Below are 14,340 nucleotides of genomic sequence, written 5' to 3'. Positions count from 1 at the left end.
AAATGACAAAAATCTTTCCCTTTGTTAGTAAACGCGATAACTTTTGCGCAAACCAATCAAAATACGCTTTTTGCGATTTTTTTTACCAAACATAGGTAGCATAAAACAAATTGGCTGAAAAATGTTAAAAAATTTTGATTTTTACTTTTTTTTTGGGGGAATTTCATATAAAAAAATGTGAAAAATATTGTTATTTTTGCAAAATTTACGCTCTTTTTTTGTTTATAGCGCGTGATCAAAAAATCGCACAGGTGATCAAATACCACCAAAAGAAAGCTCTGTTTGTGGGAAAAAAAGGGCGTCAAATTCGTTTAGGTACAGCGTCGCACGACCGCGCAATTGTCCGTTAAAGTCACGCAGTAAAAAAGCGCAAAAAAACCCCTGGTCCTTTAGCAGCCAAATCCTCCGGGGCTTAAGTGGTTAAAGGGTAACTCCACTTTCTTGGAGAAAAAAATCAGCAAATAAATAAAAAAATAATATAGCGTATACAATTGCGACACAAATCATATTGTAATTGAATGTTATTAAAAATGACCTTTCCTTTTCAATCTGCAGCTGTTGTAATTTTCTGAAAATGCCATGCAATATGGCTACCTGGAGGTGTTCTGTGCACAGAATGTGTACTGACCACACGCCAGAAACATCAGTTCCTGCTTGTGTGATTGGCTCACCAATTTTCCCAAAAGTCTACCTAAGATACAAGTCAGATTTCTGGCATCCTCTGCAAAAAAAAGGAATTTTTTGGTTAGATACTCCCTATAGGAACACGTCTAAAGGGATGCAGATCCAGCAGATTTCCTCATTAGAGCCCTACAGCTACCACATCTGATAGATAATTATGAAACCACTCCCATTTGACCCACTCAGTCCAGAGAAACAAATGATGATTTCTTCAGAATAACAAAAGGTTGGAATCTGCAATAACGTCTGTTAAAATCCCTGCAATGTACAGAGATCACCCAAAGGGGAATGTTTTTTTCTCAACAAAAGTGGGGTTACGCTTTAAGAACCCTGGTCGAACTAGTAACACTTTACAACCACAACTGAATTCCTAACTCTTACAACCTAAATATACACCAGTAACTGTACTGGGAACAAGATGCTGGAGAGCTGGCGGGATCCCACCCCCCCACACATCCCCCCCCCTCCCCCACACATACCCCCCCTTTTCTTTTTTCTCTTCTTATACGCTTTTTATCCTACCTTTTAGACCCCCTCATACCCCATCCAGATATACCTTAATAGAACCCTCTCTTTACAGTTCTAACATTTTATTTTCGACCCCACATAATCTTGTGTACAGTAATGGCGCTTTTCCACTGCATGGAACCGAACGGTTCGGCTCGCTTTTGTGCTTTTCCACTGCTGGTACCGCATGGTACGGTGTAGGAACGGTTCGGTACGGTACAGCGGCGCTTTTCCACTGCATAGAACCGAACGGTACGGCTCTCTAAAACAGTACCACCTCGATTGTGGTTCCAAGAGGTACCATACCGGTACCATATCCCACAATCCTTTGCATGCAGTCACTACTAGCCACGGATTGGTCAGAGAATCGTTGTTATCCCACCCACTTAACTTTAGTACTATTTTAGTGGAAAAGCAAACCATACCAAACCGTACCGAACTGTTCCAACACCGTACCATGCGGTACCAGCAGTGGAAAAGCAAACTGGGCCAAGCAGGGCTGAGTAGAGCCGAGCCGGTACTTGCAGTGGAAAAGTGCCATAATTGACTTTGCTTTTCCACCTCAACCCACTAAACCTAGTATCTCCTACACAGAACTCTCACACATTACCACGACAGACCTCCATGCAACAAGGTGCACATGGTTGAGAAATGTATATCCTTACCCGTTTACATAGTTAAATGATAAGAAATTCAACACCTAAGATAAATCGAACCCCTTGACGATCAGACAAAACAAAATTGGTAGCGCTGCCCCCACACCGAGGCACAGTTTTGAACCCATTGGGGCGTCTGATGTGGCTGGGCTTTGCACTGATCGACAACTAATATTGAAGGATGTAACCGCCAACATGTTTGATGATTTCAAAAATATTAGGCACCGCACAAATGTTTGGTTCAAGTGTATTATGCTTTGTTCCTTTACATTTATGACACTGTACCCTGTTTTGTTAACTATGTTACTCCTTTTCCAGCATATGATTGTAATATTTAACTGAATATTAATATGAAAAATTTATAAAAATCTTTGAAACATAAGAACCAATCAAACGTGCTGCATGCAATTATGTTTAAAAGTAATAAGCTTACAGGAGGAGAGAACAAGGTGAGCAGAGAGATAACCTCATCGGTCTCCTACTGCTTTTTACTGTTTATTCAGCAGACTGGGGGTGGAGAGATGACACCACTGTATTCCTTAACTATAACAGAGAAAGTAGGGTCTTTCCCTGTGGTTGGTCTGCATGCAAGGGATTTGAGCATATATCAGGGCTGAATTTCTGGAAATGTACATTTTTGTAGCTGGTAAAACAGCTCTCTTATAAATTTTTCATCTCTGTACATAACTGTTAGTCAGTTCTTCTTTAATGCTTACACATTTTGCCATCAGCTGTAGACATTTTAATAATTTTTTCAGGAATTATTGATCTAACTGTATTATAGTGAAAGGTTACCCAAGAAATTCGGCAAGTTCTCTCAGATTATTTTCAAGTGCACAATACTGATTTCATTTAATAAGACCTATTCACCTATGTAATAAAAGCACAATTAGACTTGAACTTTAGAAAGTTGCTATAATTTATGCTGAAAATATAATTTAGAAGGATCCAAAAACTTGAAAAGAGCCAACCTAATTTATGTCAGAGCAGAGGGGAGGAGGTAGCGGAGCAGACAGATGCTGCCAATGTCGCTTATCGTGGAGAAAAAGAACAATGATTGGGACAAGGATTGTGACATGCTTAACTGATATTTGGCCAAGAACGGTAAGCCAGCAGATGTCTGCCTTTCATCACAGACATAAGATAATTTTATGGACTGCCTTCACCTTCCTGAGCAATTTTTTAATGCAGACAGGGTCATTTTAATATTATTTAAAAGTTAGTAGTTACCTGCCCTGTTCTGTTCTTTTTCTGCAAGGTTTTGAGCTATCCACTCAAAAGTCAAATATGGAGTGTTTCCAATGCACCCATTGCCATATTTATTTCTTAGATACATAGTTTATAGTTCCCATGTTGCGGGTACCAAACTTTATTAATTTTGTCAAAATATGTCATTATATATGCATTTTTACATATATTGTATATACAGGTGCATCTCATAAAATTAGAATATCATTAAAAAGTTCATTTATTTCAGTAATTCTATTCAAAAAGTGTTGCACACAGATTGATATATTTCAAGCATTTCCTTTTTTTTAATTTTGATGAATAGGGCTTACAGCTAGTAAAAACCCAAAATGCAGTATCTCATAAAATTAGAATATTACATAAGACCAATAAAGAAAGGATTTTAAAAAACAAAAATGTTGGCTTACTAAAAAGTATGTCCATGTACAGTATAGTATACACTCAGTACTTGGTCGGGGCTCCTTTTGCATGAATTACTGTATTAGTGTGGAGTGGCATGGAGGCAATCAGCCTGTGGCACCGCTGAGGTGTTATGGAGGCCCAGGTTTCATTGATAGCGGCCTTCAGCTCATCTGCATTATTGGGTCTGGTGTCTCTCATCTTCTTCTTGACAGTACCCCACCCCACAGATTCAACCCTTTTGCTTCCTGAGTTGGTGACACAGTACAAATATGAAATACAGACAAAATTACAGGATAGTTCATGAGTATTTCACCCCCCCCCCCAGATTTCAGTTGCAACCCCCACCCTACCCACCCCCCTACACCTCGGACGCTGTGCCCAACTGCTGAGCCCATTCCTGCACTGCACTTAACTAGGGCCACCGATATCAGATGTGCACAGGAAGGTTGATCCGGTGGCAGGGGGGCAATTACAGAACCGATGCTCTGTGTTGCTCTCTCTGCAGCAGGTAAAAGCCAGTGTCTCCTCCTCTCGCTCCTGCCAGCTTTAAGCTGCTGCAGAGAGAACCACATAGAGGATCGGTTCTGTGATTGCACCCCCACTGCCCGACCACTCTCCCTGTGCACCATCCTCTCCCCCCTGCTCCTCTTCCAGCGCTGGCAGCTTCCCTCCTCTTCTCTCCTGCCAGCTGCTGCAGGCACATGTAAAATATAATATATTAACCAACCCCTTCCTTTCCTCAAAGAAACACAGTGAGTGATCAGTACCAATCACTCACTGTGCTCATTCATAACTGAAGTATAATAAACTATGTTTGCTATGTTACAGTTTTTGAATGAACAGGAGCATTTTCTGTCCATTCACTGTCCAGTGCAGCTGGGGCTGCAGAGAAAGAGATTAAGGAATGTATGCCCTTAGTCCCTTTCTCTGTCTCAAAAGTGAAACATTAGGGGTCTGTTCCAGTCAGATCCACTGTACTAACAATCCAACGTTAGTGCAGCGATCTCCCCTGCTGTTCTTTTGTGTTCTGACAGGGGGATGGCCCTTGGCTGAGAGAACCAATTGAGAGTCGTTTGACTGCTGGTTTTCCAGCATGCTTGTCCGACAGAAGCTGGCCAAATGGCCGGCTTCTTGGGACCGGCTGCCATACACATGGGCTGAATGTTGGCTGGTTTTTATTAAACCGATGTAGCCCGACATTCAGCCCATGTGTAATACACTTTAGATTTAGCAGGACTTTGTAAGCTGTGTTGTGTTTGTGACTGCTAATATTAATTTTAGTGTATTTTTAGCAAAATTATTGTTTTGCTATTTTGGAGGTGGCCTTGTCAGGTAGCTGACCCCTGTCCTGGACTCTGCTGCCACCTGTACACTGCCCTTCTGTCCCCTGTCCTGCTGTAAAAAAACTGCTAACCTTATCCTCTGCCCTTTTGACCCCCGGTATATGCCCGGTTGACCTAGCATCCTCTGCCCCCCTGACATTTTTTATTGCAAAACCACAGCAGACAGGCTACAGCAGACAGCCTAGGCCTTGGTTCAGAAGGTACATTAGCCATTAAATTAACAAGATGAGGAACTAGCATTTTTTAAAAAAAAGAAAGGTCAACAGTGACAGTCTCCATTTTTATCACTGCACAAGTTTCCTTCAATGTTACCTACAAAAAACATAATTCTAAGCAAAACCTTTTTCTGTCGTGGTAGAAGGGTCGGAGCCTGTATGTTTTTACCAGTGGCGGCTGGTGCTCAAAATTTTTGGGGGGGCGCAAAAAGAAAAATGTAATAGGTATTGCTTCGCGGCAAAAAACGCGCTAAAAAATTGCGTGATTTTGAGGTCATGGTACAGGCATGGCACAGGTGATGGCATAGGCATGTCACAGGTCATGGTACAGGAGATGTTATAGGCATGGCACAGGTCATGGTAAGGGCATGGCACAGGTGATGGTACAGGCATGGCACAGGTGATGGTACAGGCATGGCACAGGTCATGGTACAGGCATGGCACAGGTCATGGTACAGGCATGGCACAGGCATGGCACAGGTCATGGTACAGGCATGGCACAGGTCATGGTACAGGCATGGCACAGGTCATGGTACAGGCATTGCACAGGTCATGGTACAGGCATTGCACAGGTCATGGTACAGGAGATGTTATAGGCATGGCACAGGTCATGGTATAGGCATGGCACAGGTCATGGTATAGGCATGGCACAGGTCATGGTATAGGCATGGCACAGGTCATGGTACAGGCATGGCACAGGTCATGGTACAGGCATGGCACAGGTCATGGTACAGGCATGGCACAGGCATGGCACAGGTCATGGTACAGGCATGGCACAGGTCATGGTACAGGCATGGCACAGGTCATGGTACAGGCATTGCACAGGTCATGGTACAGGCATTGCACAGGTCATGGTACAGGAGATGTTATAGGCATGGCACAGGTCATGGTATAGGCATGGCACAGGTCATGGTATAGGCATGGCACAGGTCATGGTATAGGCATGGCACAGGTCATGGTACAGGCATGGCACAGGTGATGGTACAGGCATGGCACAGGTGATGGTACAGGCATGGCACAGGTCATGGTAAGGGCATGGCACAGGTCATGGTAAGGGCCTGGCACAGGTCATGGTAAGGGCCTGGCACAGGTCATGGTAAGGGCATGGCACAGGTCATGGTAAGGGCATGGCACAGGTCATGGTACGGGCATGGCACAGGTCATGGTAAGGGCATGGCACAGGTCATGGTAAGGGCATGGCACAGGTCATGGTAAGGGCATGGCACAGGTCATGGTAAGGGCATGGCACAGGTCATGGCACAGGTCATGGTACAGGTCATGGTACAGGCATGTCACAGGTCATGGTACAGGAGGTGGGCAGAGGGACAGGTGGGGGGCAGCGTCACAGAAGATGGGCAGCATCACAGGAGGTGGGCTGAGAGACAGGACAGTGGAGAACCTCTCCAGCATCAGGTCATTAGGCAGTGGTGGGTAGTGGGGCTCGTGCAGTCCCAGTTAGGAAGGTGAGCATGGGGGGGGGGGGGGGTGAGGATAGATAGGCCAGGGGTGCAGTGGTCAGGAGGTGGAAGGTTTCAGGCAGATGTCTGACCGTTGCTGCGCTCCTCCTGCCTGTCTTCTCTCAGTGAGAAAGCTGACCCACATCATACCGCTTGAAAGAATGAGCCCTCTGCTCACCTCTGATCCCAGATCCCCCCTCCTCCTCCCCGCTGCCTCCAGTCCCGGCGGACTCCCATTCGGTCACTCTGTCCAGGGCTGGGCTGGGCTCCCCGCTTCTCAAACTAGGAGCGCTCCGCTCCTATTGTAGGGCCGGCCCTGCGCACACAGGAGAGAGAGGAGGCACTGAGGCTGCTTCCAGTTATCACTTACCTGCTTGTCTTGGGCTGGCTCTTTCACGACCGGGACCGGGCCGACTTCACTGGCGTCTGCTGCAGAGGTGACAGGACTCCGGAGAGACTTCTCCACCGACAGCGGCTCTGAAGGCGGGCGGGAAGGTGACGGCCGGGACGGTGAGTGATTGACGCACCGCCCCCATGCGACGTCACCCAGGATGTCCTGTATGATTGGTCCAGGCTGGAGACTGGACCAATCACAGCCAGGAATCCACGAAGTGGGGGTGTCCAAGAAATGTGCCCTGCGCCCAGGTTACGCCCCCAAAAGGCAGCCAATCGGCGCCTCTTGTGGGTCGTAACCACCCCACCCCCCCCACCCCCAGCCTCCACATAGGCCGGCGGCGGCGAGGTTTGCGAACGCAATTTTTTTTTTTTTGAAAACTTTATTGTTCATTTTGTCTTTTTTTTTTTTTTTTCTTTTTTTAGGGGGGGCGGCGCCCTGGCGCCCCCTATGCACGGGCCGCCACTGGTTTTTACTGATGTCAGCTTCCCTACTGGGGAAATTTTCCTTAATATTTGGTCAGGAAAATGCCTCCAGTGGCTACAAAGACAAAACAATATTTTCAATAGAGGAGGCAAGGTTTAGAAATTCTGACAAGGCTTTTATTGTTATCTGTGCTTTCCTGTCTAAGCCCCCCCCCCCACCCCTTCCCTTTTATTGACACAGGGATCAAAATTTAGGGGAAATCTACCTAATGGGGTCACATGCAGAAAAAAAAAACTAGCCACAAATTTATACTCCTCCTTATTCTATTCAAAACACATTTGACTAGAGTTACAGTAGGCATTTCACGTTTTGCAATATGCTGTATCTCAGCATGAGGCAAGTTTACCATAATTTATGTCAATTACAATTTGACTAAATGTTGGAAAAAGTTATCCCTGCAACTAAGAAAAAGCTTTCTAGTGTGTTTGCCTCAAGCCATTTTGTCAGCTTACTTTTTGCATAATCTTACAGTGAACATTTCTGAAAGCAATATAATGACTCTGTATAGCTAAAGATTATTTCTGAATTGCAAATTTCACAACATTAACAGATTCCACCTTAATAGTGCAATTTTGTACTGAATTATTTAGCTAGAGTGTCTAGGGGATGGTAAATCATGGCTAGTTAGGGGCCCCTATAGATGATTATAGAACGCTCCTTATGAAATGGTTATGGTGAGGGAGCTGAGAGGTTAAACTAAATGAATAGATTGTGATCTAACAAACATAGTGTGCTGCATGAAGGGGGTAATAACTGATCAACTTAAAATTCATTATTGTACATTTATCTCTTCTGCAGATATCCAATAAAAACTCCAAGGCCTGGTTGCTATGGGGACAGAAATAACCTGCCCGGTGTTAGGACGTATGGAGAAAGGGATCCACAGGAAACCTATGATGTATATTGTTACATCGAAGAACCGCAAGGTAGATTTTGATCTGTGGGGGCAATTGGGCATAGATAATTAACATAGCTAAAAATCATTCGTTAGCACAATATTCCTCACCTTCACCAGTGACATCCAACGAGGGCTGAAAAGATCGGTCATACAAATGAAAATAACAATTGTGATGAGAAACAACACATGCATTATAGTTTAGTAATTTCATCATATTCTAATGTTCAGCTTTGTTGCCTGATAGCAAGATCAGCACAGCAACCATTAAACATCTTCACTATCCTTGTATAATTTATTATGAAGTCTTGAGATTTTGTCTTGGCATACTTTCATCATATGAATAGCGCAATCACTTTTATTGACTTTGCATCCCCTTTTAGAACCTATCATTATCATTACTGCCAGATGTTCCAACCGAGATTTGGCTTTGGAAAGCTGCACTGAAACAAATTCATTTTACACACTATCTCCATCTAGCAATTTGTAACTTTTTTTTTTTTTTTTTGTAATTGAACACTTAGGAGATGTTTATTATGTTTCTGAACGAAACAATCTGGAAGGTGCCAGAAATTCTTGTCTGCGTGATGGGGCAACATTGGCAACAGTGGGGCAGCTGTATGCAGCATGGAGAAAGGGCTTAGACCAGTGTGATCCAGGCTGGCTGGCAGACAACAGTGTCCGTTACCCTATTCGGAACCCAAGAAAAAACTGTGGTGGCGAAGAACCAGGAGTTCGAACTTTATATCAATTTCCAAACCGCACTGGTTTTCCAAGTCCCATGAAGAGGTTTGGAGCATACTGCTACAAAGGTAATATTTGTAGGAATATAGATCTGTTATAGTAATATAGTTTTTAATACAGAGAATGTGCACTCAGCAAATGTGACAGCTGCTAATTGTCATATGTAAAGTATTCTTTGTCTTTAAAAACAAAGATAACAATAAACTTTAAATTCAATGGGGCTCCCAATACTTGCTGGGCATAGTATTAAACTATTAAGCAGTTCCCTTCTGCCCAGAGGCGTAACTAGAACCTTCAGGGCCCCGGTGCAAGAAACCACGAAGGGCCCCCCGGACCCCTACCTGAGGCCCTTCCCTTCAAGCCTGGGGCTCTTCCCACTGATCCTGGGGCCCTTTACTCTTGTTGCGGGACCCTTTATTACGGTTCCGCAGCGGGACCCTTTCACAAGTTCTGCAGTGGGCCCTTTTCATGTCACTGACTATGACTCTGTCCATTCAGAAAAGGAAGGAGCTGGTAAATTACATATTTACCGACCCCTTCCTCGCTCTCTATTGTGACCTATATCTAATATCCCTTGCAGCAGCCGGCAGGAGAGGGGAGGGAGCACAGTGGGGGGAGTGGGGGGGGGACTGGGGGAGCACACAGGGGCACAGAGACAGCAGAACACAAGGGAACTGTATAGGAGGAGTGGCGGGGGCAGCATACAGAAGAACCAATTTCCTTCATTTTCCTCCTGCAGCTATAGGAGGAAAAAGGAAGACAGTGATTTCTCTACATGCTGCCCCCGCCGCCCCTCCTATCCAGGTGAACAGGGGAGCTGCACAGGCCCCCTGGAGCATGGGGCCCGGTTGCAATTGCAACCCCTGCAACCCCTGTAGTTACGCCCCTGCTTCTGCCCCAACTACCCCCTTCTTCATTCCTCACCCCATGGCCTATCTTTGCTGCCCGTGCCCCCCCATTAAGATTCTTTTTGACAATACAGTTTTTAATATTTATTTCATATTAAACACAACAAATATATTTTTTTTATTTTCCATATTTATTGTAGGCATCAGTTTATTATACATACTATATCAAATCAATTTCTTATCCTAGCCCCTCCTCCCTTACAAAGTATTTTAGTTTAATATCTAAAATCATTTATAGTGCATTCTGTGTCGGGTATAGAGTGACTCTTTCATATTTTATAGATTTACAAAATAACTATTGTCATCAAATCACAAAAGCAGATCACCTCAACATAAAAAATTCTCAAAATGTACTAAAGCATTAAAGCACACATCAAAATCCTACAATAACACACAGGCCAATTTGTATTCATACAACGACCACATATCAATGTTAGTAGAAATTATAGAGTTGCCAGGACTCCAAACATTCAGTCTCCATATACTTCCGGGCCCTCCTGCAGGCCCAGAAGCCTGTCCAAGCTCTGGACATTTCAAAAAAAGAAAGCGGTCGCACGCCAGTGATCACACTTCCACATAACACTGTAATGATCCAGTCCAGCACACACTCATGTCCCTGTCTGAAGACCGCCCCTCCCCTGCTTGGATCAATAAATGTTTTATATGAAAGCGATGCCATTGACATGCAGCTTTGTCATGATATTATTAGTAAACAGTTTTTTCTTTCATCCTTAAAATTCATGAATATTTAAATAAAAAACAGCACTTTATCTAACAAAATCACTGCACGTCTTCCAAAGAATGGGAACCATAACGTCATGCAATAAAAATATTATTGCTGCTTTATAAATCCTCTGTGTACTGTTGTCTGAAGTAAAGTCTCAGTTTCAGAATAATTAGACAGATTTGTAATATATTTGCAGTCTCCACTATAAGTCATATAATGGCAAAAGATGTTAAAAATTATTATCCACAATTTATAGTATGGTGCAACAATATAACATCAATAATCAACAGTATTCTGTTTTTTTTTTTTGTGATGTGATTTATTGCGTTTTTTTTTTTTTTTTTAATGCATACAATGCACAACAGTAAATCCAATTACTGGTGTCATTTCCAGTAAAGAGTAGACAAGAGTAGAATCCTTTAGGTTCTTTGACAGCCTCCTATAAATTTTTACATATCAGGATATTAGGCAACACAGGATATAAAGATACATTTTATTAAAGACTAATGGGATTTCTTTTCCCTTTTCACGTGTAAGGACCACAAAAACGAGTTCACCAGGGAGACATGGCCATCTACTTGCATATAAGCCCTCCTGTTTGTAGCATTCCCTCACTTGCACCGGGAATGAAGAGACTGATGTCTGTCTACATCATGCATTAATATTTTGGTAGGAGATATGTTTTTTTTTTTTAGGCGATCCTTCACTGATAAAGGGTATGTAGGCTAGTAATCACAATGGCAGAAGGCCAACTTCCCTATTGCATGATAATGCTCCCATGTGATGGGAATATACATAGTTACATGGTTACATAGTTAGGTTTAAAAAAGACACAAGTCAATCTAGCTCAATCAATAATAAACAAAAAAGAAAACACAACCATACAATCCCATATACACAATCATATACCCACAATTGATCCAGAGGAAGGCGAGAAACCCCAGCAAAGCATGATCCAATTTGCTACAACTGGGGTAAAAATTCCTTCCTGATCCCCCGAGAGGAAATCTGATATTCCCTGGATCAACTTTACCTTTAAATATTAGTACCCAGTTATATTATTTAGTTATATATATCATAAAAATGTTTAGTACCCATTTATATTATGTACACCTAGGAAAGAATCCAGGCCTTTTTAAAAGCAATCTACTGAGTTGGCCAGAACCACCTCTGAAGGGAGTCTATTCCACATTTTCCCAGCTCTTACGGTGAAGAAACCTTTCCGTAAAGAGGTAAAGAGTGTTCCCTTGTCCTCTGTGATGACCTTAAAGTGAATAACTCAACACTAAGTTCACTATATGGACCCCTTATGTATTTATACATGGCGATCATATCCCCCCTAATATCCTCTTCTCACGAGAGAATAAATTCAGTTCCTCTAATCTTTCCCCCTAGCTGAACTCTTCCATGCCTCTTATTAGTTTGGTTTCCCTTCTCTGCACTTTCTCCAGTTCCCCGATATCCTTTTTGAGAACTGGTGCCCAAAACTGAACTGCATATTCCAGATGAGGTCTTAATAATGATTTGTATAGGGGCAAAATTATATCTCTCTCTCTCTGGAGTCCATGCCTCTGTTAATACAAGAAAGGACTTTGCTTGCTTTGGAAACTGCCATTGCATGCTATTATTAAGCTTATGATCTACCAGAACACCCAGGACCTTTTCCACCATGGATTCCCCCAGTTGTACTCCCCCTCATATGTATTATGCATGCATATTCTTAGCCCCCAAGTGCATAACTTTACATTTATCAACATTAAACATAATTTGCCACATAGTTGCCCAATGAAACAGTGCATTGAGGTCAGCTTGTATGTTGGAGACATCCAGTAAGGAAATTATTTTACTGCATAGCTTGGTGTCACCTGCAAAGACTGAAATGGTACTTTTAATCCCAGCCCCTATATCATTTATAAAGATATTAAAAAGTAAGTGTCTCAACACTGAACCTTGGAGTACACCACTGATAACCTTAGACCATTATAAATGGTCTAAGGTTCATTAAGAGTAAGAATCATTAATCACTATTTTTTAAATTCTGTCTTTTAGCCAGTTTTCTATCTATTTACAAACTGATCTTTCCAAGCCTGTAGACTTTACCTTACACATTAGCCGTGTGTGAGGAACTGTGTCAAACGCTTTAGCAAAATCCAAGTATACTACATCCACAGCCACCCCTCTGTCCAAGGTTTTACTTACCTCCTCATAAAAAGAAATCAGGTTTGACAACTTCTGTCTTTCATGAATCCGTGCTGTCTGTTGCTTAAAATATTTTTTTCCAGCAAAAACTCATCTATGTGGTCTTTTACTAAACACTCCAATACGTTCCTGACAATAGAAGTTAAACTAACAGATCTATAGTTACTTGGTAAAGACTTTGATCCCATTTTAAATATAGGCACCACATTGGCCCTACGCCAATCCATTGGTACTATTCCAGTCCTAACGAGTCCCTAAAAATTAGAAACAAAGGCTTTGAAATTACAGAGCTCCTTTAGGATCCTTGGGTGGATGCCATCTGGTCCAGGTGCTTTATCCACCTTTATTCTGTCTAAATATTTCTGGACCATATCACTTTTGAGTCATTGTGGCTCATTTAGGGATGTGTCAATACCATCATCATTATGGTCATGAGCTCCCCCATGCTCCTTTGTATACACAGAGCACAATGTAGATAGGCTGGTAATAATGGAGGAACCACATCTTGTAAAGGATTTAAAAACAAACCAAAATGTGACTTTCTCAGGATCTAGAGAGAGTAATGTCACCAGCACACCAGCACACCATGATCAGCAAAAAAAGTCCAAAGATTTAATCAGTGGTCACATTGTTACAGCAGAAAGCAAAGTTTCTGAGCCACACAGGACCCCTTCATCAGGTCAAATGCTGCTTTCTGCTGTAAGGATGTGATCACTGATTAAAGCTTTGGACTAATTTTTGGAGATCTTGGTGTGCAGGTGACATTACTCTCTCTGACTACACACAGTTCCAGCCGGTGATCGCTTCAGCACCCACTTACAAATACAGCTCTACAGAAATGTGTGCGTTGCGCGTCAGGATCTAAACATTTCAGCACTATGAACAGCTCCGGCCAGTCAACTATTCCAAAACAGTATTGTGCTGTCAGGTTCTTTCCATGCATAAAATACACAACAGTAAATCCAAAACCTGTGTCATTTCCAGTACAGAGTAGAATCCTTTAGGTTCTCTTACAGCCTCTTATACATTTTGAAATATTAGGACATTAGGTAACACAGGATACGGGGATACATTACATTTTTTTCAGGACTAATGAGGTTTCTTTAACCCTTTTATAAGGACCAGAAAAACAGTTCATTAGGGAGACATGGCCATCTACTTTAGGTGCATATAAGCCCTCCTGTTTCTGGTATTCCCTCCCTTGCACTGGTAATGCAAGAGATTGACGTCGGTCTACATCATGCTTTCAAACTTTGGAAGGAGATATGTTTTTTTTCTGGCAATCCTTTACTGATGAAGGGCATGTAGGCTAGTAATCAGAATGGCAGATGACCATATTCCCTATTGCACGATAATGCCCCCATGTGATGGGAATACACGATGTGCATAGGCTGGAATAAACCACTTCAGCTCCAGAAGGTTTACCCCCCTTCATGACCTGGCCATTTTTTGCTGTATAGCACTGCGTTATTTTAACT

General features: G+C 42.7%; 1 protein-coding gene across 2 annotated transcripts in view; it reads left to right on the top strand.

Moving 5' to 3' along the window:
- The window catches only part of NCAN (neurocan), a 373,708-nt gene that overhangs the window by 205,604 nt on the left and 153,764 nt on the right, over nucleotides 1-14,340 (top strand). For both annotated transcript variants that reach the window (XM_082243138.1, XM_082243139.1), the window contains exons 5-6: nucleotides 8,188-8,315; nucleotides 8,809-9,096. In XM_082243138.1, coding sequence (XP_082099264.1) covers nucleotides 8,188-8,315; nucleotides 8,809-9,096 — 416 coding nt within the window. The remainder of the gene's footprint in view (nucleotides 1-8,187; nucleotides 8,316-8,808; nucleotides 9,097-14,340) is intronic.

This window comes from Pelophylax lessonae, assembly GCF_965119305.1.
Source record: "Pelophylax lessonae genome assembly, chromosome: 1".
Lineage (NCBI taxonomy): Eukaryota > Metazoa > Chordata > Amphibia > Anura > Ranidae > Pelophylax > Pelophylax lessonae.
Note: the sequence above shows the minus strand (reverse complement) of the source record. Positions and strands in the feature narration are given on the sequence as shown.